Genomic DNA, 13326 nt, shown 5'->3' with positions numbered 1-13326 from the left:
CAACACAACATTACTCAGTCTATCACACCAGCTGTAAGTTCTGTTTGGTGGTTGTCTCCATGTTAACAAAACAACACAACATTCCTCAGTCTATCTCACCAGCTGTAAGTTCTGGTTGGTGGTTGTCTCCGTGTTAACAGAACAACACAACATTCCTCAGTCTATCACACCAGCTGTAAGTTCTGTTTGGTGGTTGTCTCCGTGTTAACAAAACAACACAACATTCCTCAGTCTATCTCACCAGCTGTAAGTTCTGGTTGGTGGTTGACAACTTGTTAAAGAAGAACACAACATTTTCTAACCTGACATACAAGGTAGAAGTTCTGCATGATTGATGGGAACTTGTTAGAAAAGAACACATCTCACTATCCACACTTTTTTCTATTGTGTTTGATTGTGAGTATGTTTGTTTGTGCATGTGTGTGTGTGTGTGTGTGTGTGCACATATGTTTGTGTGTGGGATGAGTTTGTGTGCGTGAATGCACATATGTGTAAGGGAGTGGGATTTTGTGCATTTGTGTGAGTGTATGTGTGCGCATGTGTGTGTGTGGTGCGTTTGAAAGCAACTGTTTACATGTTACATATTTAATACAATATGGTGTATTGGTTGGGTACACATAATACTTTGAATACTACATGATTTAGTATTTGGGAACACATGACATATTTAATACTGCACAATTTAGTGGTTAGGAACTTGTGACACATTTGATACTTCATGGTTTAGTGGTAGGGTTCATGTGACACTACATTTTAATGGTTAGGTACACATGACACTGACACATTTCATACAGTTTAGTGGTTGAGAACAAATGACACATTTGATACACACGGTTTAGTGGTTGGGAACTCATAAACACATTTGATACTACACGGTTTAGAGGTTGGGAACTCATAAACACATTTGATACTACATGGTTTAGAGGTTGGGAACTCATAAGCACATTTGATACTACACAGTTTAGAGGTTGGGAACTCATAAACACATTTGATACTACATGGTTTAGAGGTTGGGAACTCATAAACACATTTGATACTACATGGTTTAGAGGTTGGGAACTCATAAACACATTTGATACTACATGGTTTAGAGGTTGGGAACTGTGAACACATGACGCATTTATTACTACATGGTTTAGTTGTTGAGAACACATGACACGTATAATACAACGTGGTTTAGTGGTTAGGTACACATGACACATTTAATACTACATGGTTTAGTGGTTGGGAACACATGACACATTTAATACTACTTGGTTTAGTGGTTGGGAACACATGACATGTATAATACTACTTGGTTTAGTGGTTGGGTACACATGACACATTTAATACTACTTGGTTTAGTGGTTGGGAACACATGACACATTTAATACTACATGGTTTAGTGGTTGGGTACACATGACACGTTTAATACTACTTGGTTCAGTGGTTGGGTACACATGACACGTATAATACTACTTGGTTTAGTGGTTGGGTACACATGACACATTTAATACTACATGGTTTAGTGGTTGGGTACACATGACACATTAAATACTACATGGTTTAGTGGTTGGGTACACATGACACATTTAATACTGCATAGTTTAGTGGTTGGGTACACATGACACGTTTAATACTACATGGTTTAGTGGTTGGGTACACATGACACATTTAATACTACATTGTTTAGTGGTTGGGTACACATGACACATTAAATACTACATGGTTTAGTGGTTGGGTACACATGACACATTTAATACTGCATGGTTTAGTGGTTGGGTACACATGACACATTTAATACTACGTGGTTTAGTGGTTGGGTACACATGACACGTTTAATACTACTTGGTTCAGTGGTTGGGTACACATGACATGTTTAATACTATATGGTTTAGTGGTTGGGTACACATGACACATTTAATACCACTTGGTTCAGTGGTTGGGTACACATGACACGTTTAATACTACGTGGTTCAGTGGTAGGGTACACATGACACGTTTAATACTACTTGGTTCAGTGGTTGGGTACCCTTGACATAATTATTTAATACTACATTGCTTAGTGGTTGGGTACACATGATACATTTAATACTACACTGTTTTGTGGTTGGGAACATGTGACACATTTCATGACACTCTTTGAGGCACTCTGACACAGTGTGTACAGTGAACTCTGAGAGCAGTGTGGGCAGCACCAAGTATGACCCTCTGTGTGTGTGTGTGTGTGTGTGTGTGTGTGTGTGTGTGCAGTGAACTCTCAGAGCAGTGTGGGCAGCACCAAGTATGACCCTGACCTGCTGAAGGCGGACATCCACCTGGCCAGGAACCGGGTGGCCCGCCTCAAGTGGGAGCTGGAGCAGATCAAGACGGAGATGCACTACAAGGAACAGGGCGTAGAGACGCTCAACAGGTCAGGAGGGGGTAGGGGAGGGGGGAAGGCTTTGTGTGGGGGTGCAGGGGAGGGGGGGGGGGAGGTTTGAAGGGTGTGTGTGTTTGAGCCTCTACACCAGAGGACGTTGTTTACCACAGCAGGTGGGGAGATGTTGACAACCAGAGGTGCAACAACCAAGTGGTTGTGGTCAGAGTGTTGGACTTTCCATGTCAGAGTTTGGGTTTCAAGGTCTTGACAGGTCACCTGGTGGGATAAGGGTGGAGTTTTTAAGTTAAAATCCAATTTCAAAAATTCTACATTAGTTTTTTAGTGTGCATGCTGTAGTGTTACATAGTGGTTGTTGTGATGTTGTCAGTGTGGGTGTTGCTATGGTTACAGTGTGGGTGTTGTAGTGATGTCAGTGTGGTTGTCGCTGTGGTTGCAGTGTGGGTGTTGCTATGGTTACAGTGTGGGTGTTGTGATGACATCAGTGTGGGTGTTGCTATGGTTACAGTGTGGGTGTTGTGATGACATCAGTGTGGGTGTTGCTATGGTTACAGTGTGGCTGTTGTGGTGATGTCAATGTAGGTGTTGCTATGGTTACAGTGTGGGTGTTGTGGTGATGTCAGTGTGGGTGTTGCTATAATAATAATAATGATGGTATTTATATAGTGCAGAGACAAATCAAAGTGCTTTCACACCAGTCATTCACACGCGCGCATAACTCTAAAACTGAAGACAAGGAAGAGGTAGGGGAGGGAGGCTATCTTGTGAAGAGGTGGTTTTAAGGCCAGACTTGAAAGAGGTGAGTGTGGAGACCTGACGAAGCGAAAGAGGAAGTTCATTCCAAATACAAGGTCCAGAGACAGAGAAAGAACAGCGTCCAACAATGGAGTGTTTGAATCTGGGTATGTGTAAACAGAGTGGATCCGAAGCCGATCATAGAGAGCAAGATGGAGTGTAGAGGTGAAGGCAGCCACAAAGATAGGAAGGGGCAGATTTGTGAATACATTTATAACATAGAGTGCTGATCTTGTACTTTATTATCTGTGAGACAGGAAGCCAATGGAGATGTTGCAAAATAGGAGTGATGTGCTCAGACCTTTTCTTTCTGAGGACGAGTTGGGCAGCAGAGTTTTGTATGCGCTGAAGGGACTGAATGGATGAAGCAGGCAAACCAGACAATAGAGAGTTACAGTAGTCAAGGCGAGAGAGAATGAGAGAAACGACAAGTCTAGATGTTGCGTTGGTGGACAGATATTTCCGAATGGAACTGAAGCATCGCAATTGACTGGAGCAGGATTGACATGTCTGACTGATAAATTTTTGCATGGACAGTGTGTTGTCAAGGACAACGCCGAGGTTCCTGACTGAGCTGGAAAGAGGGATGGATGTACTGCCAAAGTTGATTTTGTCAGCTGTGATGGAAGAGAGTTTTTGTTTAGTTCCTATGATCAGTATGTCAGGTCAGGGGCATAGCCCTTGCTACTGGTACCATGTAACCCAGTACAACCTGCTGCATGTGAAGCCTCCCAACGACGGACCAGGTGGAGGAGGAAACCTTTCCCAACAGCTGTGAAGGTGGAAGAGGATGACCAAAGGGCAGGGGGAGCTCTTTTCCTTGGCTGGAAATCCTCCTAGGAGACGGAACTCCGAAGAAAAAACCTGCACCTGCCGAGGCCGTCCTGCACGTGGCAGTATCTGCACCTGTGGGACTGTGAGCGTTGGTAGGCAAGAGAGTGGGGAAGGGACTGCACAACTCCTCCTCACTAAAAAAAAAAGTCACCTGTGCTGGTCAGGCAACCAGGCTAATGTCAGAACGACAAGCTAGCCTTTCAACACCCAGCTTTCCCAAGCCCTGTGGTGATGAAGAAGTGGTAATGAGGACAGGCAGAGGATGCTGCTGGCAGTTCCTAGTCACGACTCTGCATGCAGGCGGCTGTGGGGTGATGGTCGTCCACCATAGACTGGGGCAGATGCGGCGCCCGTATCCTCCCACAGTGTCAGAGCAGCCCTTTTTAGGGACAGCACTGCTCTGCCCACACGGGGAAGGGGAGATAAAAGGATCCCTAAACAAAGCCTGCCTCACCTAGTACCTAGTAGGAAACCACACCTACTTTGACATCCAACACTAGCGGTCGAAAACAACAGAAGAAAATAACCAGGAGACGACAGACGAGAAAGGCGCATTGCTGGAATGCTTGATCGCTACCATGTGGATATAGCAGCCCTGAGTGAAACTAGGTTTGCCGGTGAAACCCAGCTGGAGGAAGTTGGAGGGGGCTACACCTTCTACTGCATTGGGAAGCCAGATGGCACACCAAGAACCTCAGGTGTGGGCTTTGCCATACGAACCAAACTTGCATGACAGCTTGACAGCCTACCACGTTGGATAAACGATAGGCTGATGACCCTGCATCTGAAGCTGTCCAAAGATCACTTCGCCACAGTCATCAGCTGCTATGCCCCGACGATGACCAACCCTGATGACATCAAAGAAGCTTTCTACGAGGAGCTCAGCCGCACCATTTCAGTGGTAGACAGAAAGGACAGGCTGATCATCCTTGGGGATTTCAATGACCGCGTCGGCATGGACTTCTCCTCGTGGCCAAAAGCCCTAGGACAGCACAGCACTGGCAAGTGCAACTCCAACGGACTGCTTTTGCTCTCACTCTGCGCGCAGCATGGACTGACCATCACCAACACCCTCTTCCAACAAGCGGACAAGTACAAGAACGCATGGATGCACCCCCGCCCCAAGCAATGGCACATGCTGGACTATGTGATTGTCCGGCAGAGGGACAGAGGTGATGTTTCCATTAGACGCTGCATGAGAGGGGCAGTCTGTTGGTCGGACCATCACCTGGTACGCAGCAAGATGAACATCAGACTTGCACCTAAGCTCCAATCAGCCAGACAGAAACCCCCTAGGAAGCTAAACATCCACTGCCTCCCTATCACCAAGGACGTGCTGCAGCAGCAAATCCAAGCAGCTGTCCAAGAAATTCCTGCATTGACTGATGTAGAAGAGGTATGGAGCACCGCAGCAGCTGACACACTGGGCTTTGTACAGAGGAGCCACGAAGTTTTACTGGTACGAGTGTCACCTCCGCAATCAGCGTCTAAAGACGCATCGCCGCGGTCCCTATCGGGAGGAATCATAAGCTCCTGGCCTGGGAGAGTCTCTTGCCAAGTCTCAGTCCCAGCATCATGATCCCTGCCTTCGTGGGATGGCATACGAGGCATGGTACCCGTACTTAGGCACCCAGTGAAAATCCGATCCCCAACAGAGAAAGGAAAGACAGGATGGACTTAGAAGTAGAGAAAAACGAATGAATCGAGGGAGCCGAGTCGAATCGAGTACACAGAATGTAAGAATACAGTAAACACAAGCCGCATGCAGCAAAATAAGGCCAAATGAATACGCTTAATAGCCAAAAAAAGCATAAGATGAGACAGACCGTAAACCTGACAAGATGGCGTGGAGAGCCTTGGCCAAAGGAATGATTCAGCACTTATAGCTTTTAGAGGCGTTCGATTGGCTAAGAGCAGACCAGGCAAGACGGCTCATCTTTTCACTGTTTGCCGCGCAAAATTTGGCCAAGCAGAGCAAACCGATAGGCCTAGTTTGCATCAGTTTGACATGGTACGGTATATGACACCGAAAGACTGGTTTGACGAGAACGACTCTGGAATCTCCAACCTCCTGAACACACTGCATATACGGCATCAGGATAACATTTCCAATAAAAACTGCCAGAGGAAGAAGAACCAGTTTTTGCAAACCAAGCAACTCGTACAGAAGAGGCTGCGTGAGATGAAGAACACCTGGTGGGAGAGGAAGTCCGAAGAGCTTCAGTCTGCTGCTGATGCTCACAACATGAAGACCTTCCATGATGGTCTCTGAGCTGTGTATGGGCCCAGAGTCACAGGATCAACCCCTGTCCGAGCCTTGGACCAGACCACCCTCCTGACAGACAAAGACATCCTGCCCGCTGGGCAGAGCACTTCAACACCCTCCTCAACAGGGACTCATCCGTATCTGACGAGGTAATTGCAGCCCTTCCACAGCTACCAGTCAGTGGCTCACTAGCTGCCCCTCCCACCAAGGCCGAGACCCAGAAGGCCCTGAAGCTGACAACTCAGGAAAAGCACCAAGAGCGGATGTAATCCAGGCCAACATCTACAAGTATGGAGGCGAGGTGCTGACAGACAAGCTGATCCGGTCTATCTGGGAGAGAGGGGAGGTCCCCCAGGATTTCAAGGATGCTTCAGTTGTCCACATTTGCAAACGGAGGGGAGACGAAACATTCTGCGATAACCACTGTGGAATCTCTCTCCTCTGCATTGCCGGCAAGATCTTCGCCCGCATCATACTGAACAGACTGGTTGACCATGTCTCCAACACAGTCATCCCTGAAGCACAGTGTGGCTTCCGCTCAGGCAGGGGAACATGTGACATGGTGTTTGCTGTACGCCAGATGCAAGAGAAGTGCCGTGAGCAGAACAAGGAGCTCCACATGGTCTTTGTAGACCTGACTAAGGCCTTCGACACGGTGAACCATCATGGTCTGTGGAAGATCCTCCTAAAGTTTGGCTGCACAGAGAGCCTAATCCAGCTGATTGTGTCATTCCATGATGGCATGCAGGCGAGAGTACAGGAAATACTGACATGTCGGATCTGTTCCCTGTGGTAAATGGAGTGAAGCAGGGCTGCATCTTGGCACCCACACTGTTCTCCATTCTCTTCTCTGCCATGCTGATTGATGGTTCCAAGACTGACTGGGGCATCTACATTCAGTTTCGCACAGATGGCAAACTTTTCAACTTGCAGTGATTCCATGCCAGGTCCAGGGTGTTTAAGGCACTGATGAGAGAGTTCCTCTTTGCTGATGACTGTGCGCTTGCTGCAACCACCCATGAGGACATGCAGTTCATTATGGACAGGTTCTCAACCTCCTGCAGGCGCTTTGGACTCACCTGGGCTACCTGGGCAGTACGCTATGCAGCAACAGAGCCCTTGATGCAGAAATGACGCTGCGCATCGCCAAGGCCAGCTCCACCTTTGGCAGACTAAACAACAGGCTGTGGAACAACAAAGGCATCAGGCTCAGCACCAACATCAAAACCTACAGAGCTGTTGTGCTGAACACCTTATTGTACTGCTGTGAAACATGGACGACGTATCACCGTCACATTCAACAACTTGAGCAGTTTTACCAGAGATGCCTACGAAAGATCCTCGGCATAAAGTGGCAAGACAGGGTCTCCATCCTCCAGGACACGTCCACATGACAGACAGCAGGCTCCCGAATATGTGTTTGTATGGCCAGCTGAAGGAAGGCCACCGTGAACCTGGAAGACCCTGCAAGCGGTTCAAGGACACCTTGAAAACAAACCTCAAAGTCTGTGACATAGACATCGCTTCCTGGGAAACTGATGCCCTTGGCCGCTCTCGCTGGAGGATGCTGTGCTCTAGTGGCATAAAGACGTTTGAAAACAAGAGAATGCTGGCCATTATGGAGAAGCGTGAGCGAAGGAAGCAGGGCTCAACTTTTGGAGACGTTTCCCTTGCAACACCTGTGGGAAGTGCTGCACATCCAGAATCGGCCTTCTCCCATATGAGGACACACACCGACAGATAAGCCTGCCTGTCTACTCATCCGTCGGATGACGGGAGACTCCATCACCATGATCATTGCTTCGGTTTTGTCTGCGTTCAGTTGTAACTTATTTAGGGTCATCCAGTTTTGAATGTCCAGGAAGCATTCAGATGTTTCTTACAAGAGTGACAATTTTTCAGGGGTATCACTCTTCTGAAGTTGAGTGTCATCAGCATAGGAATGATGACTAACATTGTGGTGGTTGATAATTTCAGCAAGAGGAGCAGTGTGCAGTGTGAAGAGAACTGGGCCTAAAACAGATCCCTGTGGAACTCCGTGTTTGATTTTAACAGGTTAAGACTGGAAATTATCGACGATGACAGACTGGAATTGATCAGTGAGATAAGATTTGAACCAGTTGAGAACAGGTCCGTTGATGCCAAATGTAAAATGAAGATGGGAAAGAAGGATTGAATGGTCTATCATGTCAAAGGCGGCTGACAAGTCGAGAATGGTGAGAAGGGAATTTTTTCCTGAGTCGGACGCGAGCAGTAGATTGTTAAGGATGTGAAGGTGCTATTGTTACAATGTATGTGTTACCATGGTTGCAGTGTGGTTGTTGTGATGATGGCTGTGTGGGTGTTGCAATGCTTCCAGTGTGGGTGTTGCAATGCTTCCAGTGTGGGTGTTGCTATGGTTACAATGTGTGTGTTACCATGGTAGCAGTGTGGTTATTGTGATGATGGCTGTGTGGGTTTTGCTATGGGTACAGTGTGGGTGTTGTGGTGATGTCAGTGAGTGTGTTGCTATGGTTACAGTGTGGGTGTTGTGGTGATGTCAGTGTGGGTGTTGCTGTGGTTACAGTGTGTGTGTTACCATGGTTGCAGTGTGGGCCAGAAGCTGTCGTCGACAGGGGGGTACAGTGTGGGGCAGGCCCAGGCCATCATCAGTGAGATCCGTCAGCTGCAGCAGTACCTGACGTCCGGCCAGAAGGAGAGGAACGAACTGGTTCAGGTACCCCCCCCCCCCACCCCCCACCTCCCTCCTCTGTCACTGCTCTGCTGTGCTGTTGTCATGTGCTGTCACGTGTGCTGTGCTGTTGTCTGTGTTGTATTCTTTTGCTTTGTATTGTGCAGTACTGTGTTGAATGTTTTGGTGGTGTTTGTTGTGTTGTATTAATTTGTCAGGACTGATTTGTGTCTGTGAAATTCAGGCTGCTGTCCCTGGGGAGAATGTCTTGTATTACTTTGTCAGGACTGATTTGTGTGTGTGAAATTCAGGCTGCTCTCCCTGGGGAGAATGTCTTGTATTACTTTGTCAGGACTGATTTGTGTGTGTGAAATTCAGGCTGCTCTCCCTGGGGAGAATGTCTTGTATTACTTTGTCAGGACTGATTTGTGTGTGTGAAATTCAGGCTGCTGTCCCTGGGGAGAATGTCTTGTATTACTTTGTCAGGACTGATTTGTGTGTGTGAAATTCAGGCTGCTCTCCCTGGGGAGAATGTCTTGTATTACTTTGTCAGGACTGATTTGTGTGTGTGAAATTCAGGCTGCTCTCCCTGGGGAGAATGTCTTGTATTACTTTGTCAGGACTGATTTGTGTGTGTGAAATTCAGGCTGCTCTCCCTGGGGAGAATGTCTTGTATTACTTTGTCAGGACTGATTTGTGTGTGTGAAATTCAGGCTGCTCTCCCTGGGGAGAATGTCTTGCCACAGTGCAGTGCCACACTTCTCTGTCTGTCTGCAAGTTTTTTTGCTTTCCTGTCAAAGTGGATCTTTTTCTTCCGGATTTTGCCAGGCACAGCCTTTTTGTTTTGGTGTGTTCTGTTAAATGCACTAATTGCACACAGCACACAGGACCTCATATTTCATCTCGTCTGAATGAAGTGTCATTACCACCACTCAAGGTGTAGTTGAGGGAGAGAAAATTGTTGGGAGTGTGGGATTCGATCCTTTGCCCTCAGATTCTATCGCTTCCTTGGCAGACTTGTTGCCACAAGGCCACCGTTCTACTATTCTCACTTGGTCTGGGCTTTTTTGTGTTTTTTTTCTCCCTGAATTGTCTGTTGTTCTTTTTCTGTTTTTCCTCTGTTTTCAGTAGACTGTTGGGAACTTTGATGGTGTCACTTATGTGTTCAAAAAGCAAGTTTTGTGTACTTTAAGGCTGTAAAGGATGTTTTGGTTGTGCATACTTGTGTGTTGAGATAGGACACACGCCTGTCTGTAAGCAGTCAGACTGGGTGCTGTCATGTTGTGTGTTGAGATAGGACACACGGCTGTCTGTAAGCAGTCAGACTGGGTGCTGTCATGTTGTGTGTTGAGATAGGACACACGGCTGTCTGTAAGCAGTCAGACTGGGTGCTGTCATGTTGTGTGTTGAGATAGGACACACGGCTGTCTGTAAGCAGTCAGACTGGGTGCTGTCATGTTGTGTGTTGAGATAGGACACACGGCTGTCTGTAAGCAGTCAGACTGGGTGCTGTCATGTTGTGTGTTGAGATAGGACACACGGCTGTCTGTAAGCGGTCAGACTGGGTGCTGTCATGTTGTGTGTTGAGATAGGACACACGGCTGTCTGTAAGCAGTCAGACTGGGTGCTGTCATGTTGTGTGTTGAGATAGGACACACGGCTGTCTGTAAGCAGTCAGACTGGGTGCTGTCATGTTGTGTGTTGAGATAGGACACACGGCTGTCTGTAAGCGGTCAGACTGGGTGCTGTCATGTTGTGTGTTGAGATAGGACACACGGCTGTCTGTAAGCAGTCAGACTGGGTGCTGTCATGTTGTGTGTTGAGATAGGACACACGGCTGTCTGTAAGCAGTCAGACTGGGTGCTGTCATGTTGTGTGTTGAGATAGGACACACGGCTGTCTGTAAGCAGTCAGACTGGGTGCTGTCATGTTGTGTGTTGAGATAGGACACACGCCTGTCTGTAAGCAGTCAGACTGGGTGCTGTCATGTTCTGTGTTGAGATAGGACACACGGCTGTCTGTAAGCAGTCAGACTGGGTGCTGTCATGTTGTGTGTTGAGATAGGACACACGGCTGTCTGTAAGCAGTCAGACTGGGTGCTGTCATGTTGTGTGTTGAGATAGGACACACGGCTGTCTGTAAGCAGTCAGACTGGGTGCTGTCATGTTGTGTGTTGAGATAGGACACACACCTGTCTGTAAGCAGTCAGACTGGGTGCTGTCATGTTGTGTGTTGAGATAGGACATACGGCTGTCTGTAAGCAGTCAGACTGGGTGCTGTCATGTTGTGTGTTGAGATAGGACACACGGCTGTCTGTAAGCAGTCAGACTGGGTGCTGTCATGTTGTGTGTTGAGATAGGACACACGCCTGTCTGTAAGCAGTCAGACTGGGTGCTGTCATGTTCTGTGTTGAGATAGGACACACGGCTGTCTGTAAGCAGTCAGACTGGGTGCTGTCATGTTGTGTGTTGAGATAGGACACACACCTGTCTGTAAGCAGTCAGACTGGGTGCTGTCATGTTCTGTGTTGAGATAGGACATACGGCTGTCTGTAAGCAGTCAGACTGGGTGCTGTCATGTTCTGTGAGCTGTGCTTGGTTGTGTCATTGTCAGCACTTCGTCATGTGATAGTGTGTAAAATTCATCATGGAATACCAGCTGACAGAGCTGATGTATGTAAGCAGGTTGTCTCAGAGTGTGTGTGTGTGTGTGTGTGTGTGCATGCGCATGTGTGTGTGTGTGTGTGTGTGTGTGTGTTTGTGAGTCCTTTCCCTCATGAGCACTGGTTGTGTGGTGTGCCATGTAAAGTGGGTCATCTGAAATCCCTCATGAGCACTGGTTGTGTGGTGTGCCATGTAAAGTGGGTCATCTGAAATCCCTCATGAGCACTGGTTGTGTGGTGTGCCATGTAAAGTGGGTCATCTGAAATCCCTCATGAGCACTGGTTGTGTGGTGTGCCATGTAAAGTGGGTCATCTGAAATCCCTCATGAGCACTGGTTGTGTGGTGTGCCATGTAAAGTGGGTCATCTGAAATCCCTCATGAGCACTGGTTGTGTGGTGTGCCATGTAAAGTGGGTCATCTGAAATCCCTCATGAGCACTGGTTGTGTGGTGTGCCATGTAAAGTGGGTCATCTGAAATCCCTCATGAGCACTGGTTGTGTGGTGTGCCATGTAAAGTGGGTCATCTGAAATCCCTCATGAGCACTGGTTGTGTGGTGTGCTTCAGAATTTAGAAGAAAAAAAAAGGTGGTACGTTTTTGTTGTATGTATGTTTTCAGTACATTTTCTTCCCCACTGCACACCTTTGCAGTCACTTTACAATGATATCATAGGAAAAATTGTTGAATTGCTGTCAGCACTGACGTTACTTTCCTCTACCCCATGCTCTGTTGTGCATCAGAATGCAGTGGTGGAATTTACTACACATTTCTTTTTATTGGCACCGGGCCCAGGTCTTTTAGGTCGGTTTGTTTGTAACATGACCTGAGGCCTTTCAGCAGCCGGCAAACAAAGCTAGGTGTGGGGGCGTAGGTGTGGGGGTTGATTTTTGACATCACTACTCACAACACGCGCCAGGTCAGGTATGCTGCCTGTTTACTTTGCCAGCCCTGTGCACTGTGCAGCCAGTGCTGTCCAGGCAATGTCAGCTTCACTTTCCCATCGGAAAGGGGTGGGGGAAAGGGGTGGGGGGCAAGATGGAACAGCCGCTGTTGCTGCTGCAGAGTATCAACCCAGGGTGGAGATCTCTTGCTACTCCTCCCCCTCCTCCTCCCTCATTGCAGAGTGTATCAACCCAGGGTGGAGATCTCTTGCTACTCCTCCCCCTCCCCCTCCTCCTCCTCCCTCATTGCAGAGTGTATCTACCCAGAGTGGAGATCTCTTGCTCCTCCTCCCCCTCCTCCTCCCTCATTGCAGAGTGTATCAACCCAGGGTGGAGATCTCTTGCTCCTCCTCCCCCTCCTCCTCCCTCATTGCAGAGTGTATCAACCCAGGGTGGAGATCTCTTGCTCCTCCTCCCCCTCCTCCTCCCTCATTGCAGAGTGTATCAACCCAGGGTGGAGATCTCTTGCTACTCCTCCCCCTCCTCCTCCCTCATTGCAGAGTGTATCTACCCAGAGTGGAGATCTCTTGCTCCTCCTCCCCCTCCTCCCCCTCCCCCCCCTCCTCCTCCCTCATTGCAGAGTGTATCTACCCAGAGTGGAGATCTCTTGCTCCTCCTCCTCCTCCCCCTCCTCCCCCTCCTCTTCCTCCCTCATTGCAGAGTGTATCTACCCAGAGTGGAGATCTCTTGCTCCTCCTCCTCCTCCCCCTCCTCCTCCTCCCTCATTGCAGAGTGTATCTACCCAGAGTGGAGATCTCTTGCTCCTCCTCCTCCTCCCCCTCCTCCCCCTCCTCTTCC

The 13326-nt window shown here is 48.1% G+C and overlaps 1 protein-coding gene across 26 annotated transcripts in view; it reads left to right on the top strand.

Annotated features, from left to right (window-relative positions):
* LOC143298539 (protein WWC2-like) overlaps positions 1-13326 on the top strand; it is a 130795-nt gene that overhangs the window by 17499 nt on the left and 99970 nt on the right. For all 26 annotated transcript variants that reach the window (XR_013057400.1, XR_013057405.1, XR_013057406.1 and 23 more), the window contains exons 5-6: positions 2233-2392; positions 8844-8970. Coding sequence is in view for 3 of the 26 variants with exons in the window: in XM_076611403.1 (XP_076467518.1) it covers positions 2233-2392; positions 8844-8970 (287 nt within the window). In the remaining 23 variants the exon portion in view is untranslated. The remainder of the gene's footprint in view (positions 1-2232; positions 2393-8843; positions 8971-13326) is intronic.

The sequence above is a fragment of the Babylonia areolata genome, chromosome 24 (genome assembly GCF_041734735.1).
Source record: "Babylonia areolata isolate BAREFJ2019XMU chromosome 24, ASM4173473v1, whole genome shotgun sequence".
Taxonomy (NCBI): domain Eukaryota; kingdom Metazoa; phylum Mollusca; class Gastropoda; order Neogastropoda; family Buccinidae; genus Babylonia; species Babylonia areolata.
This window is presented reverse-complemented; position numbering and strand designations above follow the sequence as displayed.